An 18,956-nucleotide genomic window follows, 5' to 3' on the forward strand; every position below is an offset into this window, starting at 1 on the left:
TAAGAAAGCCTTTTTGGTGACAATTACATCTGCCCGGAGAGTGAGTGAGCTGCAGGCTTTATCTCCTAAACCTCCTTATCTAATGATCTATCCTGAGAAGGTGGTGTTAAGAACTCGTGCCTCTTTTCTCCCCAAGGTGGTGACCCCTTTCCATCTGGGTCAAAATATCACCCTGCCCACCTTCTTTGCACCACCGCATCCCTCTAAGGAAGAGGAGCATCTCCATCGACTGGACCCAAAAAGAGCGTTATTATTCTACCTTGACCGCACTAAAGAATTCCGGGTGGACGACCAACTCTTTGTGGGGTACGTTGGTGCAAAGAAGTGTCGGGCAGTACAGAAACAATCCATTTCGCGCTGGGTTGTTCTCTGTATAAAAATATGCTACGCTTTGGCGAAGAAGCAGCCTCCCGAGGGCTTGAGAGCTCATTCCACTAGGGGGAAAGCTGCTACCACTGCGTTAGCACGTGGCGTACCGGTGGTGGACATATGTCAGGCCGCAACGTGGGCTTCTTTACACATGTTTGCGAAGCACTACTGCCTGGATAGCCAGGTGAGAAGAGAGGGGCATTTTGCCCGTTCTGTCTTGCAGGACTGCCTTATATAAAAAAATAAAAAAAAATCTCCTTCAGACCCACCACCATGGGTTATAGCTTGGGTATCTATTCTAAGGTAAGGAAGCTGCAGCTAGAAGTCTCTATCAGATTAACAAGTTACTTACCTTCAGTGACGAGGTATCTGGTAGAGACTCTATCTAGCTGCAGATTCCTTATACCCACCCAAGCCTCCCCGCTCTGGGGAAATTTTTTCTCATGTGCATATATACATATATATATATATGTATAAATGTTTCTATGTGAACATATGTATATGTTTCATTTTGGCAACTTTTGCCTTTCTTACAGGCATGAAAGTGTTTTTCTCCAAACAGTCAAAGAGGTTAAAAGTGTATTGGTTGGTTCTTCCATGACTCTGCGCTTCTGGTGTGGGAAGTTGTGGAAAAGAACTGACGTACGCGCGCCGAGACGGCGTCTGTATAGACAACCGTGACGTCATAGACGACTCCAACGACGCACGCGGATCTGAACGACGCCGTCCGATGTGGCGCGCGCAGGGTACTGCTCAGAAAAAACTCTGGATTCGAAGCTGACGCCAGGGAATTCTAAGGTAAGGAATCTGCAGCTAGATAGTCTCTACCAGATACCTTGTTACCGAAGGTAAGTAATTTGTTCTTTTGGCTGTTAGTAAAAGTGATGGCTGTAGTCACAGGCCATCTTCGGAGGTCAGGTATATATGTATTTCCATACTTTAATGCCTGGGTGCTCAAGGCAGGCTCACTGCAATCAGTCGCTGACTGCCTCCAGACAAAAATCATCCTCTTGACACATCTGTTGGTTTCCATCAGTTAACCAAAGTCCTGCCAGATGCTTATGCATAGGTTTCCTTTTTTAGGGCTATAGGGCTATCCTTTTTGTGGTGGTATTTAAAGAGTTTCCAGCACTGCAGTGAGTCTAAGACATTCATGATGTGTGGAGTTCAATTCCTTGTCTCACTGAGGACGGTTCTGAGGCTTCTTGGGCTCTTGGTCTTGTGCATCTTCCCTATTCTGAGCACCAGATGACATTTGCAGGTCATACTGTGACACATCTGGTTTCAGTGGGCTTAGCACCAGTCCTGTCTGTCCAACACTGTCCGCATCTTGTAATAGACAGTCTGGGACCAACAGTGGTGAAAAGCAGACACCCATCTGAGTTGTGGCAGGTCTCGCTTACTACCCAGTCCAAATCTCACAATAATGACTTTGACACATCATCTGTGTTCAGGAGGTCACCAGGGATGTGTGGAAAGCAGAGGTCTTTGGTGTCCACTGCAGCGGCAACTTCACTTCAATATGCTGGAGTGCCGGACTATCCGAATGGTTCTCGCATCCTTCCTACAGACCATCAAAGGGACCACAGCAGCCAGGATGGGTTCCTGTGTCTTATGCCAAGAGATACTGTGCCTTTGAAGATGGGGTGGAACAGCAGAGAGTGTTTTTGGTGACCAGCCACCTGGTGGGGGCTTCTACACTCTTGTGCGGATTAGTTAATCAACAATCAGATGGCAAACCATAAATGTCATCTTCGTCTTGCAGTGACCCAAAACACCTCCAACCAGTGGGATTTTCCCTTCCATATGCAAATCGGTAAGAGTTGTCAAATGCACACTGAAGTTTTCTCAAAGGGAGTTCTGTTTACAGTGAAGCAAAGGTAAGCATCCCTTCAGTCCCCTCTCTTGCCTAGAATCCTAAAGAAAGTCCAGTTAGACTTGGCTAAAGTCATTTTTGATAGCCCTGTTAGGGGCCTGGCGAGTGTGGTGTGCAAATCCTTTGAGTCTGAGCATTTGCCTTCAGTTCTGGCCTCATCTTTGGGAGGAACTCAAGTCTCGGCAGTTGAGAGCACCACAGCCTACAGCTTCAAGCGTGGAATCTGAGTGATGACATTGCAGCACATCTGTTGTCCAAATCTGGGGTTTTTGGGACCGTGGGTGAAATTTGTACCCTGGTGTAGGGACTATCATCTTGTCTCATACAGGCCAGCCTTTCTGATGTGGTGTTAATTTTGTTAGCCCAGCAAGGCCTTTTAGTGGGCACAATTAAAGGTTAAATATCAGCCCTTTCTGCCTTTTTTGTTTGGAAGACAAGCCTTCCCTTTTCAAATCTTCTATTGTTTGCAGTTCCTGAAAGGTCTGATGCACGTTTACTCTGAACCTTTTGTCATGTCACAATGGGACCTTAACTTGGTCCTACCTTGTAAGTTCTACACTCCATTTAAGCCTATGCACAACAGGTAACTGTCCCAAGATGTTTTGTTGTTATTGCTGGAACCTCCTGTAGGTCTGAAGGTGCACTCTACCAGATCCAAGGTTGCTATGATGGCCTTAGCTAGGAAAGTTCTAGTCTTGGAAGCTGCCACATTGCTTTAGTACACACGTTCACCAAGCACCTAGACAATCAGGTCTGCAGGGAGGGGCAATTTTGCCAGCTGAGGCCTGCAAAACTGTTTGTTTTGAGTCGACTTCAGATGTTTCAGCTTCGGGAGAGTCTGTTTGGGTAATCTATTATTAAGATGAGGCATTAATGGTTAGAAATAGCCATCGGAATAAAACGTTACCCTCACTGCTCTCCTGCCTCCCCATTCTGTGCAGTGGACATTTGCACATTATATGAAGGTTCGACATGATTACCTAAAATTTCTCAGCTGATCTGCATTAGAGTGAAATGTAGAAACGGATGTCAGCATAAATGGGTGATGCCTAGATGTGACTCCACTCTCTCTTCCAGGTGTTGTGCCACCTGGTGGTGCTCAATAGCTATTGCTTGAACAATTGGCCATTGGTAAAGCTCTTTAAGGTAGGTTCTCTATTTAACCACAGATACCCCACCTTAAGAATAGTCCCAAAGGTAAGTAACTTATTCTTAAAATTAATAGAGACTATAAAAGTGTTGGAATTATAGGAGCATTAGGTGAGGTTCCTCAGTAAATGAACAATCTCTGAACATTTTATCACTTATTTATTTCTAAATTTAATATATTTAATGCTCATGCAGGCGTGAAAAAGGTAGTCCAATATAATATCTGTCCTATAAAGTTAAATATTGGCTTTGGTTGTCACATTAAATCTACCATCTTTGTTTTTGAGCTTGTAAGTCTATTTCCCCAGTAGCCAATTTACTAATTCCAGACATCCACTCACATATTTTGGCACTTTGCAGATACATACAATTTGTCCAGTTCTTTTTCTTTCAAATTAAAAAAAGTACAGGCAGTCAGTACATCATGACAGTGCTAATTTCATTGGGTTTCTACAAAATATCCTGTTATTAGCATATCTTGCTGTTCTGTTTGCACAAGTACTGTTAGCATAAAGTTGAGCTTACATTATTTTACATAAGAAACAAATACATCTCTGTAAAAGACAATATAATACTGTCTAATAGTATAGCTCCTGCCTCCCATTGTTTCAGAAAAGTGTTATCAACCCCTTACTGTAGGTTGATTAGTGAGTTTCAGGTTCTGGCTTCTGTTGAATTTTACAGTACCTTATCGCCTGTGGGTTTTCCAATTATCACATTTACACATTTTATGAATTGTGTCCTCTAAACCCCAATTGCAAGCCTGCCCTTTCCAAAGCAAGTTTATACAGAGCATTAAAGGTAGAGAGCACAGTGTAGAAAGAAGTGATTGGATAAGTTAAGGGCTCCTATTACACCACTCCGTTGTCAGCAACAAATCATGATTCCCAGTAAGTGATCATTTTTTAGGTCTATCTTGACAATGTAGCTGTCTCCACATTTATGTGATAAAACTAATAAGAACATGCAGGGGTACTGCAGTGAGGCACTCGGGCTCCACCCACATGTTGGTAGACAAGAGTAAATGTTTTGATTTGGCTGGCGTGTGCTTCCACAGAACAAAGTGCTTACATATCTATGCAGCTGTTTGTTTGTCCAGCTACATGAGCTAGCTTCAGAATGGCTGCCTAGAAAAGGCTCACCAAAATGCATGAAATATCAAGCTTTACAATAGGATTATAGTAATGTCGCTGTCCTGAGCTTCGCCCAGCCAATGGGTTTGAGCTTCACGAAAAGGGATTCCTGTGCCCACAACCTCAGGTTAGGTATGCCATTTCCCAGTGAAATGAGGTTGTGTAGGGGTCGCAATGGTTACAGTCCTAGTAATTTGTCTTCCTCTGTTTTGACCCAAACAAACAAGGTGCCAACTCCAGTTTGCTGCAGCTACCACTCCATGTGGATGCAATCTCCTTCATTGTCACCAATCTTCTTTTGCCACTTGTAGGTTCTGCATAGCCTGACCGTGGGCAGCAGCTGAAAGCTCTTTTGCTTTGGGTGCTTCTTGGTGCTAGTTGAGGTTGCAAAACTCACTCCCTATGGAATTCCACAAAAGCTTCAGCCTTCGCTATCTGTTCAGTTACATCTGCTCTGGGGATACCTCTGGGCACTCAGACTTCACTTTAATTCAGACCTGACCTTTCAAACCCAGCACCCAACCCCAGAGAGCTTGGTGGTTCAGGCTTGCACCTGCAAGGTCAAGTTTAATGCGTTTCTCACAGCCCAACGGACAGGAAGTCAAAAGCAAATTGACGTGTTAAGAGGGTTTTCTCATCCCTGCTTTGACATTCAGGTCCTGGCGGTGTGTCTGCTATGGCTGTACACATGCCTTCTGGGATATGTCCAGCAAGACGTTACCAGCTATTCCTGAACATGTCAGAAATGCATTCACAGACAGTCTTAATGTTTAGAATAGGGCTAAATATGTTTCTGTACATGACGCATTGTGTGGGTCACACCCAAATGCTTGTGTGCCACAATGTGTTCTGAGGCCATGCATCTATCGCTTATAGATATGCTTTTTGATAGCTCCTTGCTTTTTGAAAGAGAAGACAAGTTCTGTCCTGGAGCTCTTCAAGGAGAGTCGTATCTCAGCCCATTCACTCAACTTGTTGTTGTGAGCTCGTCAATTCCACCAGCAATATTGGAAATTCAAAAGGTACTCACATGGCCTTGCTTACTCTCAAAGGCAGCCTTTTCAACACTCTACACATTTCCTTTCTTGGCTTCTGGGAAGATTATGGCATTGGCCTTAGCAGCAGCACCTGTGTTAATCTTCTTCCTCATCTCCTGCCTCAACTGCAGCCAAATCACTCTGTTTCAACAATCTTCATATATTTGTGACTGATAGTGGACATGTTTTTTTTCTTCCCTGTTGACTTGCAGTTACCTCATACTGGTGGGTTCTGAAGGTGGGTCAACATGGTTTTTCCTCCCATTCCTGGCTTACCCACTCATGTACCTCTTATATCCCTACTTTTCAGATATCCCTCCTCACCTATGAAGTTTGGTCAGCTTTGGCCAAAGGGGCCATAAGGAAAGCTCTCAAAGAAAATGGCACAGGCTGCTACTGCTGCTACGCTTTTCGTGCCTACAAAGAACAGAGGGCTCTGATCAAATTGAGATACTCAGGTCTTGAATGCTTTCCTTCGAAAGGACAAGTTAAAAATGTTGACTCTGGCACAGGTCCTTTATCCTCTGGATTGAAGGGCCTAGATGGTATCCTTTGACTTGCAGGACACATACTTTTATGTGCCCGAGCTGAAGGCCCTTCCTCTAGTTCGAGGTAGGATCAGAACAATTTGTGTACTATCCTCTCCTCTGGCTTCACCTCTTCCCCCCAGTTATTTGCGAAGGTGCTAGCAGTGGTTGTGGCCCATCTTTGTAGGATGGGAATACATGTATTCCCGTCCCTCAACAAAAGTGAGTTCACCGGAGTTGGTCATGGGCCATCTGGAGACAACAGTTTCTGCTGTTCTTCTTGAGAATGTATGTTAACAAGTCGAAATCCTATCTACAGCCAGCAAGGTGGATTCCATTAATTGGACCTATCTGTGACACATTGATTTTTAAAGCATTTCTGGCCTGCATTGAGTCTTAGAAATCCAGGTTATGGCCTTGATTTTTCCAGTTTAGTGCTGTGATAAATGCAGACGATTCTCAGGCTGGTCTCCTAGTCTGCGTATTATGCTGGTTCCCCATCCCAGTTGGGATATATGTTTGCTCTGCAGTGGAATTTCTGTCTGAGTTGCCTCTTGAACAGCATGCGTATCACAGATGTAACAGCCCAGGATCTTCATTGGTGGCTGATAGAAGCCAATCTGACCTGCGGTAGGCATTTCTTGCAACCTCATGCAAAGCTCACATTTGTGACAGATGCATTTTTACTAGACTGTAGCGGTCACCTCAACAAGGTGGATATTAGGGGCCTACAGTCTTGCTGGTGCAGGGGCAGCATATTAATCTTTCAGATCTGCATGCCACATATTCACTGAAGATGGAGCCTCAAATCACAGTTGCGCAAAAAAGCAAAGCAGCCAGTTACTGACTATATTTCAAGTCTACCTTTTTTTAAAGGGGGTTCCTTGATATTTTAACAGAGATATTCCTCTAGTATCACATGCTCATTATACTACCATTTTTAGTTTTCTCATTAATTCAGGCATCCTAATACAGTTTTACTTCTCTTTCTTCTGAAATAGTTGAATGATGTGATCCACCAATGTGATGCATAAACCTTTACGAAGTGCCTTTCCAAGATGCCCCTTGTGGCAGTCAGTAGTAGGCATAATAGGCAAGCTGAATGCAGAGGCCACAGAATATCTAATGCTAGTGAGGTCTGAGAGCTCTGAAGGGAAAAAATGTAGAATGTCTACATCCCTCTAAAGCGCTGTTGAGTGTAGGCCTGAAGTATGTACCACCTTTTGCACAATGTCGTTCTCTGGTCATTAAGGAGGTGTGTGTGTGTGTATGTGTATGTATGTATGTGTGTGTATATATATATATATATATATATAAAACCAAGGCCCTTTCAGGGTTAGAGCGACGCATAAATTATGCAAAAAACAAAGGAGAACTCTGGGAAGTTCCCAATTTTAGGTGGAGAGCTGCTCTAGTAAAAAGCACCCTGCAACACCAGCGACACTCTAGATTTGCTCACCTCAAATGTCTGCTTATCTTGCAAAGTTTTTAAGCATAGGATCAGCACAGTGCTATCCTCGCCGAGCTAGATAATGACAGTTTTTTGCCATTTGTACAACAAAACCATCCCACATCCGTACAGTAATCCGCATTCTACCAAAAGCCCCTGACCCCCTCCGTGAGTCACAAAACAGCCGGGGGCAGGGCAGCCGGCTCAACCTCAACGGAATCCCCTGTGGTAGGTCTCCAAAGTACTGCAAAATCAATGGAGGAAAAGATTTGTAAATTGGAGACAGGACACATCCAGATGACAGAAACACTAGAGGAACCTAGAGGACCAAGACGAAAGGGTGCGCCACAACATTAGAACTGTAAGCGGAAAAGGCAAAAGGGCCCAGCGTCGAATTGTTTGGCTTATCACTAAATGCCTTGGGCCAAAAAGATTTTCCGACTTTTTATGGTTGAGAGGAGTGCATATGGCTCAATTCCTCCCCCCCCAAAACCCGAACCAGGGGAACTCGCTATGTAGACCACTGGCGCAAGCTACCATTAGCATTAATAGGTAGAGCCGCCCTGTATAAGATGCTGGCTCTACCGTGTTTATTATATGCATTACAAAATAGACCTTTCCCCATTACTCACCCATTCTTGCAAAAGGTATAACAAGAGTTATAACTTCTGCTCTGGGACGGAGGACCAGCAAGAATCGCACTTCACAAGCTTCAGAGAGGAGTATACGATGCAGGATTGGACATTTTAAAATACTATTAGGCCTCCCAACTGGTGGTAATTAATGATTGGGTCTACGTAGACTGCCAAGAAACTGCAATACGGGCTGAACGGGAGGCAATAGGTGGGCCAGAGGCTACCTCCTTGTGCTATACAAAAAACCTTAAACAAACACTACTGATCCATACTCAAACCATTGCCACTATATGGCGAGCAACTACACATTTCCTGGGGTGGAGGGGCGGATTGACAGAACAGACCTCGCTTTGGGACAGTGATCAATTATCTGAGGTTGGGGGATTATGGGGATTTTCCACGTGGGAACTGATGGGCATCAAGAGACTGTGGGACCTGTGGAAAGGAGACAGACCTAAAACCTTTGCGGAATTGCAGGCTGAGTTCCAGCTCGCTGATGCAGAGTGCTATCATTACCAACAAGTAATACACGCCCTTGGGTCACCTCCCACGGGATTCACAAATAGAAGGAAGATACTCTTACTAGACCCTATGACCGACAAGGCCACCCCACTAACATATAAAAAGATTATGAATAATGCCCTGGATGTTCTGGGACCACTTCAAGCACAATGGGAAGCAGATTTAGAACACTTGGAGGAAGAGGAATTTACTGAGGCCCTAAAAAGCCCCAGAGAATAGTTATTCGAGCAGGAGTTTGCCTGATCCAATTATGTGCTTTACTTTGAGCATATTACACCTTAACCCTGCTTTATAAGTTAGGGAGGGCCCCATCCAAGGACTTCATCAGTGGGTGCGGACAAGAGTGCACATTGCAAACATTCACTGTAGTCCCGTCCAGGGATCCAAACCTATTGGGAGAGTCACTAGATTGATGACACGGGTGACAGCAGTACTGATTACGTTAGATGCCTAGTGTCTTCTCCTTAACTTGAAGGGCGAACAGAGAACAGACATGGCCTAAATATAAGGTAATTTGGCTGTCGATTGGGGCCATTGTAGCTAAGAAGAATATAGCAAGGGCATGGGGAGTCCCACAAACCCTTCAATTCAATCTGGTGAAGGGATAGGGACTGGTGCAAAAACGCCAAAAAGTAATATCCCTAAGGAAGAGGTTGCTGGATAAAAATGGGAAAAGATATCGGGTCAATGGGACGCCTACCGTGCAACCAAGATGACACCTGAATAACTGTGGAGAACAAGCCAGAGAAAGTTACACAACCAAACGTAGTGAAAACTATCGCTTATCACTGTCAATGGGGTGGGGTGATTATTGTATTTCACCAAGGGATCAGATGCAAAGCTTGCCTATGGTCCTGAATCAAATATGTGTAATGTGTGATGTGACCATTGAACGTACTTGTGTTGGAATTCTAAAAGTTTGAATAAAAATATTATTTAAAAAGAAATCTTGTGTATACATAAACAATAATCTTGAATGTTTGTGAATGAAAGGTAGTGCACCTACTCTGTCGAGTAAAGATAGATTTTACCAAGAATTATTAACCCTTTCACTTAAGTGGGTATGCCCCCAAAGTTTATAACGTGCCTATAGAAATTTAGATCTTCCTTAAGCCTGATTTTGAAGTAACTCCTGTAATAGCTTATATATGTATATACCACTCCTTCCTAAATTCATGGCTTTAGACCCCAATGTCCAAGGTCCTCACTCCCTGTCCAGTTAGCCACGTATCCCCTCAGAACCTCTGACTGTATTCCGTAGTCCCCTGCAGATAAGTCATACCCTCACACAAGCTGTCACACCTAATTCCCAACTCTGGACCCCTTTTATTTTAATCATACACCCCTTTGGAATAAGTTTGGATCCCTTACCCCATTCTTGGGTCAGATCTGAATGCTTTAACTCCGTTGTCATCTCAACCATTATTTTTGAAACTGTAGATTTATCCCACACATAATTAATTACCAATTCAGTAGTCATCCTTCTCAATAAAAAATTAAATTAAAAAAAACCACATGATTGGGACCGGCAGACACCATGTTTTGCTGTCTCAAATAGACAAATGAATACTACAAGGGTCGGGGAATATATCCGTCTTCGGAGAAGGACTAAAGCTCACTGGCATGGCCGTTGAAGTTCTAAATTTGAGTGGACAAGACCACCTGCAACCATTATGTTGCCTGTTTATTTATTGTGAAAAAGTGAACTGCAAGTTACACTCTTAACTTTTTTGAGGTCCAGAAATCCGAAGCTTATTATGAATTAAATTATTTTGCTTTTTTTTAAAGTGTGATGGTGTAGCCTGTACAAGAATGAATTGTTTGTGCTCTAACCACTACTTTTTGATTTGCAGGTCGTGAGAACAGTTCCTCTCGAAGGTATGTTAACTTCTGCATTTTCTTCATTATTCAGCCGCTAAACTAAGATTTAAATATGCTGGCTATGGTTTGATTCCTTGGTTTTAAATACAATTTCAAGCATCATATTAAAAGCCCGAGCTCCTTTCCTGGCCAGACTTCACTTCAGGACCGGAAGGAAGTTTACTGTTGTTGTAATCTTTTTAAGCATAAATGTCCTTCTATAGACTTACTGTTTTTTGCCAGCCAGTCATAAGGAGGATATGGAGCAATTGGGGCAACCAGATTTAGTATGTTTGCTTTTGCAGACTGCAAATTGTGGTGGTCGCTATTTCGAAGGTCAGTCTTGCAAGCTGTCATCTTCCACCCACGCAGTGGGCAGATATGTAAAAAAAACAAAAAAATGTTCATTGCGAACTAATATACTCTGCATGAGTCCTATTCTCTGGTGGATAATTCTACCTGAAGATTCCTCGCCTTTTGAATCCACCCTGGCACAAGATTGGATCCATAAAAAGCCTTCCCTATCTCCTATGAAGGTGGCACAATGAACCTCCATCACAAGCCTGTCCCACCCCAAACATTGTACCACGGAGCCATGCATAGCATTCATTCCTGTAAACTGACATCTATTCTTTTCATTTTTGTTTTCCACACACTTCGATGCTGATCCGGAGCTGCACTCCTCCACTTTTCGTTCATATTTGCATCACTTTTTGGGACTTCTAAAACATGTTTCCATAGTAGTGGGACTAGCACCATCAAAGACTACAGCTTTCAAACAATATTGTGTGTCAGTAACTGTCATCTGTCACAGACCTGTACAACATCTGTCTATGGTTTCTGGTGTCTAAATATAGCCCAAGTTCTCCTACAAACACTCTTATGCACACAAATGCATCTGGCAGCCTAGGGCCTAACTTTACATGGTTGACCATAAGAAGAGAGACTGCTTCCACTTGTTTTCTTTGGGTAAACTGAAGATGAATGACAAGGATTCCTAAAAGAAAAACAAACGTTCCATAAACTGGAACTTTTGGCTCCTAGATGATCCAGTTCACAGATGCATCATTGATATACTGGTACCTACCGTAATTCTATCTTTCTCTAAACCCATCCCAGTCCTTAAAACGATCCACCTGAACTCCCTGCGCCATCTTCAGATCCACAGCAGTTAGTGTCCACATCAGGCAGCTCACCTTAGGGATGGAACTGACCTGGGGGGGGTGGACACACCTCTCTGAATACTAAATATCTGAGTACGTCAGCTCCTTCCCATCACCCAAAGACAACCAGAAAGACTTCAGTACTGGTCTTTAGCCCTCCACTACTTGCCAGTTAATGGTAGGACTCAAAAAACACATGCGGATGACCTACCCTCTGGTTCGGCACTGAAAATTAAGACAAAAGTGCATTCGGCGCTCGACCGAACAGCTTCCCACACCGGTTTCAGGATCGAGATGAAAAACAGAGCCTTCCACCTCAGAGCTGAAAAAATTGCCATCTATTTCGGAGTCTACAATTACACAAATGGGAGATTCACCAACAAGTGATTCAACAATACTTCCACATGTGAGGAACCCCAAACATAGACCTATTCACAACCAGCGAAAATGCAAAATGCCCAGACTTCGCATTCAGGTACCCACACCCTCGATCCAAGGGCAATGCTGTATGGATCAAGTGGTCAGGGATATTTGCTTACTCTTTTTCCCCTCTCCCACTAATTCCATTTCTGTTCAACAAAATCCATCACACCACCCTCACTATGATACTCATAGCTCCCAACTGGGCACGTCAACACTGGTACACAACACTGTTGGATCTGTCTGTAGTTCCACATCACAAGCTTTCAAACACACCGGACTTATTGACTCAAAACAAAGGTTAAATCAGACATCCCAATCCCAGTATATTCAACCTGGCGGTTTGGCTCCTGAGGTCATAGTTTGGATATCTACATCTTCCATAAGAATGTATGGACATTCTAAAAGAAGCATGCAAACCTACAACCAGACAGTGCTATGCAGCTAAATGGGAATGTTGTATATTACTGTCAACCCAAAAACATTGATCCACTTCAAGCATCTGGACAGGATATTGTCTGTTATTTGCTTCATTTACAAAAAGCAAATTCATTTAACAGCAATAGCTGCTTACCTCCAAAACAGACAGCGTACTTCTCTGTTGAGAATCCCTGCCATAAAAGCTTTTATGGAAGGCCTTAATTATTCCACCTACAGGTTCACCAGCTCCTGCCTGGAATCTTAATATTATGCTCACAAGGCTTGTGTGGCCACCACTTGAACACATCCATTCTTGCACTCTTCAATTTCTCTCATGGAAGATTGCTTTCCTAGTAGCAATTACTTCCTTAAGAAGAGTTAGTGGAATTCAGGCATTCACTTTAGAAGAACCTTTTGTCCAAAGTCACAAAAATGAAATAGTACTTAGGACAAACCCAAAATTCCTACCTAAAGTAGATTCACCATTTCACATCAGTCAGTAAGAGGAATTGCCAGTCTTCTTTCCACAGCCAGATTCAGTTGCTGAAAGAGCTCTTCATACTCTTAATGTTAAAAGAGCTCTCGTGTTATGTAGATAGAAGAAAAGATTTCAGAAAATCTAAACAACTTTTTGTGGCTTTTCAGCAACCTCATAAGGGTAATCCTATTTCTAAACAAGGATTAGCCAGATGGATAGTAAAGTGTATTTAGACTTGTCATCTTAAAGCTAAAAGACAGCTATTAGTAACTACTAAACCACATTCTACTAGAAAGAAAGGAGCTTCAATGGCATTCTTAGGAAATAAACCAGCCAAATCAGCCACATGGTCCACACCACATACATTTACTAAACACTACTGAGTGGATGTGTCATCTCGCCATCAAGCAAATATTGGTAAAGCAGTGCTTAAAACACTATTTCAGACTACTCCAACAGGCTAGCCACTGCTTATTTTGGGAGGGTACTGCTTTTCAATCTATAGAAAGCATGTGTATCTGCAGCTACACATGCCATTGAAAGTAAAATGTTACTCAACCAGTAAACTTCTGTTCATGGCATGCAGTGCAGCAGATTCACATGCGCCCTCCCTCCTCCCCGGAAGCCTGTAGCCGTTATAGTACTTTCTTTATGTAAATATGTATATACACTGCATGGACATCTTCTTTTCTTCACTCTTTACTTCACCTTCCTGCGGGAAAACACTCTAACAAAGGACTCGATGCCAGGGTGCACTGTCACCAAGAGGAGGAATCACTCGATCTTGTGACTCAAAAAAGCATCTTCGAAGAAAAACAACTGGTAACACTTAGAGCCCAACACTAGATGGCAGACTAATGCAGAGCATGTGAATTGGCAGCACTACATCCCACAAATAAATCTCTACTGGGTGAGTAACATCTTCCATATTTGTTATTTTTTATAAATTTGTCCAGATCTCCCTATCGAGTCGTGTTCATCATGTATTGACTGTATATTTGCAGACATTTAACACTCTTTACTGATAAGCCCTAAGGCTGCTTTAACCCCTCTACCCCTTAGAGAGCACCTTGGGATTGCTAGAGCAAGCCCCGGTCCACTTGAAAGGGAATCCCTGGACTCTTTACACAATATATCTCATTTTGATATACTATATAAAAGAGCCAGCTTTCTACACTTACCTCACAAAGAAATAGGCGTCTCTAAAGGAAAAAGAATCGTGCTCTCAATCAGATGTTATAGTCTGGAAACAGGATACATTTCGTTGTGGTGTCAGTTTGTCTTCCATTCTAGAGTGCTATATTAAGATAACTATGGTTGTTTGAGTACTTTATTGCAAGTTTTCAGTTCATCCACCTGCCTTCTTTCTCTTAACTTTCTGGTGGGAACTTTAAAGAGTGGGTCAATAGTTTTTGAACTGTTCTTTTCCAATTTTCATTAGGGAGGTGCTGCAAACGACATCCTTCCCAATGGAGTGCAACCTCCCTTTTATTTTTTCTAAGACTGTCTCTGCATGGAGAAGCTGGCCCTAATTTCTTGCTGTAAAGTTTGCAACTTCATAGAGGATCTCATGTATGGTTCAATAAAAGGCACCAACATATTAGCATAGCATTTGTCACAGAAAGGCATTGTTTGCAGTGAGTTTAAAATGGGAGCAAAGTAATTATACTATTATAAATATATGTTCGATGGCATGTGTAGCTGCAGATACACGTGCTATGCATATCTCTTCTGACATCTAGTGTTGGGATCGGAGTGTCACAAGTTGTTTTTCTTCAAAGAAGTCTTTTCAGAGTCACAAGATCGAGTGACTCCTCCTCTCGGTTACAGTGCGCATGAACATCAACTCCATTGTTAGATTGTTTTCTTTCCGCTGTCTGGTTCGGACGAGTTTCCTCTCCCTGCGAGATTTCGAATCGGAAACCTTAGAAAACTAATTTAATTGTCGATATTGTTTTGATCGTGTTCCATCTAGCCTCGAACTGATAGTACAGTCGGAATATAGATTTCGCCCTTTTGGGGCCTACCGCGTGGAAGCCTGATGGATCAGACTCCATGTCAATTCTGCCCTCGGTGCCACGCAAAGTTTCCCTATACAGACCAACATCTGGTTTGTAATTTGTGTCTTTATCCGAACCACCGAGAAGAGGATTGTGAGGCCTGTCGATCGTTTCGATCCAAGAAGCCTTTGAGAGATCGAAGAGCATGAAGTTTAGAGATGGTGTTGAAGAGTACAGAGCATCCCGATGTCATGGAAGAACAGGCGCAGACAGCAGTCTCCATCCGAGATACCGACTCCGAGAATCAGAAGAAGATGCGCCTATCACTGCCGGCCAGCACGTGAGTACGTCTGCCCCTATGCCCACATACAAAAAAGTACCAAAGGCCTTGGGTACACCACTGCCGGAAGGCCATGGTTCGGTCCAAAAAAAAGACTGTCGTCGATCGACCTGCGGTTTCGGCACCGAAAAAGGCCACTCCTCCGTCCACTTGTGAGTCGAGTAAGTCGGTTAAAAGTTCTGCCTCAGACTCAAGTAAGCGTCCTCACTGCTCGGAGTTGAAACTTCAACGCCCTGCTTCGGAGCCGAAACAGCAGACTTCATTTTTGGGACCGAAAAAGATCCAAACTTTGGAACAGAAGAAAGCCTCTTATACAGAGGAACAAGGACTTTCAAGCTGACTCAAGCAAGCCTCGAAGCCAATGCAAGAATCTTACAGACCTTCTGATGAGGACATGGAGATTCAGCCTATATTGGAGGTTATGTATGAAAGACAATCTATAATCCATATACACAAGGAGACTGGCAGAATTATTACAGCACCTCCTTTAAAAACTAAAATTAAGCTGGCTTTTCAAAAGGAATTAGATTCTGCTCAAACACCAGCAAAAATCCAAAAACAAAAAGAGGAGCCTGTACCTGTCCCTACTTCTCCTCCTCATTCTCCACAGCTATCTTTTTCACCTCCACACAATAGCCCACCATTGTTGCCTTTTCCAAATCACTCACCATACTCTCATGGAGATACAGTGGGTCCCTGAGATCTGTATGACCCGGATCCTATTCCAGATAATGATCCTGACTTATACCCCTCCAAGCCTTCTCCACCAGAGGACTCTACTGTGTACAAGCAGGTTGTTTCCAGGGCAGCTACTTATCATGGGGTGCTGATGCACACTGAGCCCCTAGAGGAAGATTTCTTGTTCAACACTCTGTCTTGCACTCAGTCTAGATGCTAGTGCCTTCCCATGTTGCCTGGAATGGTCAAACATGCAGACCAAATGTTTTGTGAGGCGGTCAAAGCAAGAGTAATTACTCCAAGAATTGACAAAAAATACAAACCTGCTCCTATAGACCCAGACTACATCACACACCAAGTTCCTCCAGATTCAGTGGTGGTGAGTGCTGCTAGAAAAAGGGCTAATAGCCAATCTTCAGGGGATGCTCCTCCACCTGATAAAGAGAGCAGAAAATTTGATGCCGCTGGCAAAAGAGTGACTACGCAAGCCGCCAACCAATGGCGAATTGTGAATTCGCAAGCACTTCTTGCCAGATATGATAGAGCCACTGGGATGAGATGCAAGAACTCATACAGCACCTCCCAAAAGAGCATCGGAGGAGAGCACAACAGATAGTAGAAGAGGGCCAGGCCATAAGTAACAACCTGATAAGGTCTGCCATAAATGCTGCTGATACAGCAACAAGAAGTGTAAATACTGCCATTACAATAAGAAGGCATGCATGGTTACGCTCCTCTGGTTTTAAACCACAAATCCAACAGGCAGTAATTAACACGCCTTTTCATAAGAAACACTTATTTGGGCCTGAAGTCGATACGACCATAGGGAAGCTGAGGAAAGACTCGCATACTGCCAAAGCTGTTGGAGAATTATACACCACACCATATAGAGACTTCTTTCGCAGGCCACAGTTTAGGGGGGGATTTAAACCACAATCCTCTGAAGCTTCTTCCCCCCAAACAAAGCAGGGACAGCAGCAACAACAATATCAGAGAGGGGGATTTAGAGGATCCTATAGAGGACAGTATTTTAGAAGAAAAGGCAAGTTCCAAACCTCAAAACAAGCCACTGCACTGTCCAAATAGTAACTTCTTTCCCACCCCTCCCCCCCACACCTCTCCTGTGGGTGGGGGGGGAGACTTCAACAATTCCACTCTCATTGGTAAAATATCACCACAGACAACTGGGTGTTATCAATTATCCGCAGTGGCTGTTGCCTAGAATTAATCTCCACCCCTCCAAACATTCCACCACATTACCACAAATTGTTCCCAGAACACAACATTGTGTTGCAACAGGAGGTACAATCTCTACAACTAAAACAAGCAATAGAATTGGTCCCACCCTCTCAGCAAGGAACAGGAGTATACTCACTGTACTTCCTCATTCCCAAAAAAGATGGCACTCTAAGGCTTATCCTAGATCTCAGACCTCTCAATCTATATACATCCTGTCAGAACATTTTCACATGGTAACTCTGCAGGATGTCATTCTGCTGCTACTACAACAACAAGATTACATGACTGCTTTAGACCTCAAAGAAGCGTACTTCAATATACCTTTCCAACCAGCTCACAGAAAATACCTCAGGTTTATCATAACAGGACAACATTACCAGTTCAAAGTTCTGCCATTCGACATAACAGCAGCTCCAAGAGTGTTCACAAAATGTCTAGCAGTAGTAGCAGCCTACTTAAGACGGCAACACATTCACGTCTTTCCATATCTAGACGATTGCCCAATAAAATCAAGCAACATTTCACAATGTCAACAACACACTCAGTATGTAATAGAAACCCTTACATATACACTAGGATTCACTCTAAAGTACCAGAAATCTCACCTTCAACCAGCACAAGTACAACCTTACCTAGGTGCTATTCTCAATACTCAAAAAGCCCTAGCATATCCAAATACACAAAGGATACAGGCTTTCCGAAATCTCATACCACACATACAGCCAAAGCAACAATACACTGTAAGGTTTATCATGAAAATTCTAGGAATTATGGCATCTTGCATAGCGATAGTACCACATGCAAGTCTCAACATGAGGCCTTTATAACAGTACCTCTCACAACAGTGGCCTCAGGCACAAGGTCAATTTTAACATCTAGTGTTGATAGACCGCCAAACGCACCCGTCCCTTCAGTGGTGGAATCTCAGCAATCTAATGAAGGGGCGGTCATTTCAAGTCCCTGTGCCTCAGACCATAATAACAACAGATGCATAAGTGATCGGTTGGGAAGCCCATCTCCACAGCCATACCATTCAAGGGAAATGGGATTCCAATCAGAAGAAATTTCACATAAACCATTTAGATTTATTGACTGTGTTTCTTGCCCTAAAAGCATTTCAACCCCTTATCAAACACAAGATTGTTCTGATAAAAACAGACAACATGACAACCATGTATTACCTCAGAAAACCATGCGGGACACATTCATCTCAACTGTCCCTACTAGCCCAAACAATATGGAAATGGGCAATTCACAATCACATTCATCTGTTAGCAGAATACATTCCAGGAATACACAATCAGCTGGCGGATCGCTTAAGCAGAAATCACCAACAAATACACGAATGGGAGATTCACTTTCAAGTACTTCTAAAGTACTTTCAAAAGTGGGGAACACCAGAGATATACCTATTCGCAACAATCGCAAACGCAAAATGCCAAAACTTCGCATCCAGACACCCACATCTCCTATCCAAGGGCAATGCTTTATGGATCAATTAATTATTCAGGGATATTTGCTTATGCTTTATCCCCGTCCCACTACTTCTATTTCTAGTCCGCAAACTACGCCAGACATCTCACTATGATACTTATAGCCCCAACATGGACGCGTCAACATTGGTACACAACACTACTAGACCTGTCTGTAGTACCCCATT

The 18,956-nt window shown here is 43.2% G+C and overlaps 1 protein-coding gene across 3 annotated transcripts in view; it reads left to right on the plus strand.

Annotated features, from left to right (window-relative positions):
* Positions 1–18,956, plus strand: part of CLASRP (CLK4 associating serine/arginine rich protein) — a 664,783-nt gene that overhangs the window by 585,027 nt on the left and 60,800 nt on the right. For all 3 annotated transcript variants that reach the window (XM_069207696.1, XM_069207697.1, XM_069207699.1), the window contains one exon: positions 10,552–10,576. In XM_069207696.1, the coding sequence (XP_069063797.1) occupies positions 10,552–10,576 (25 nt within the window). The remainder of the gene's footprint in view (positions 1–10,551; positions 10,577–18,956) is intronic.

This window comes from Pleurodeles waltl, chromosome 9 (genome assembly GCF_031143425.1).
Source record: "Pleurodeles waltl isolate 20211129_DDA chromosome 9, aPleWal1.hap1.20221129, whole genome shotgun sequence".
In the NCBI taxonomy this organism is placed as follows: domain Eukaryota; kingdom Metazoa; phylum Chordata; class Amphibia; order Caudata; family Salamandridae; genus Pleurodeles; species Pleurodeles waltl.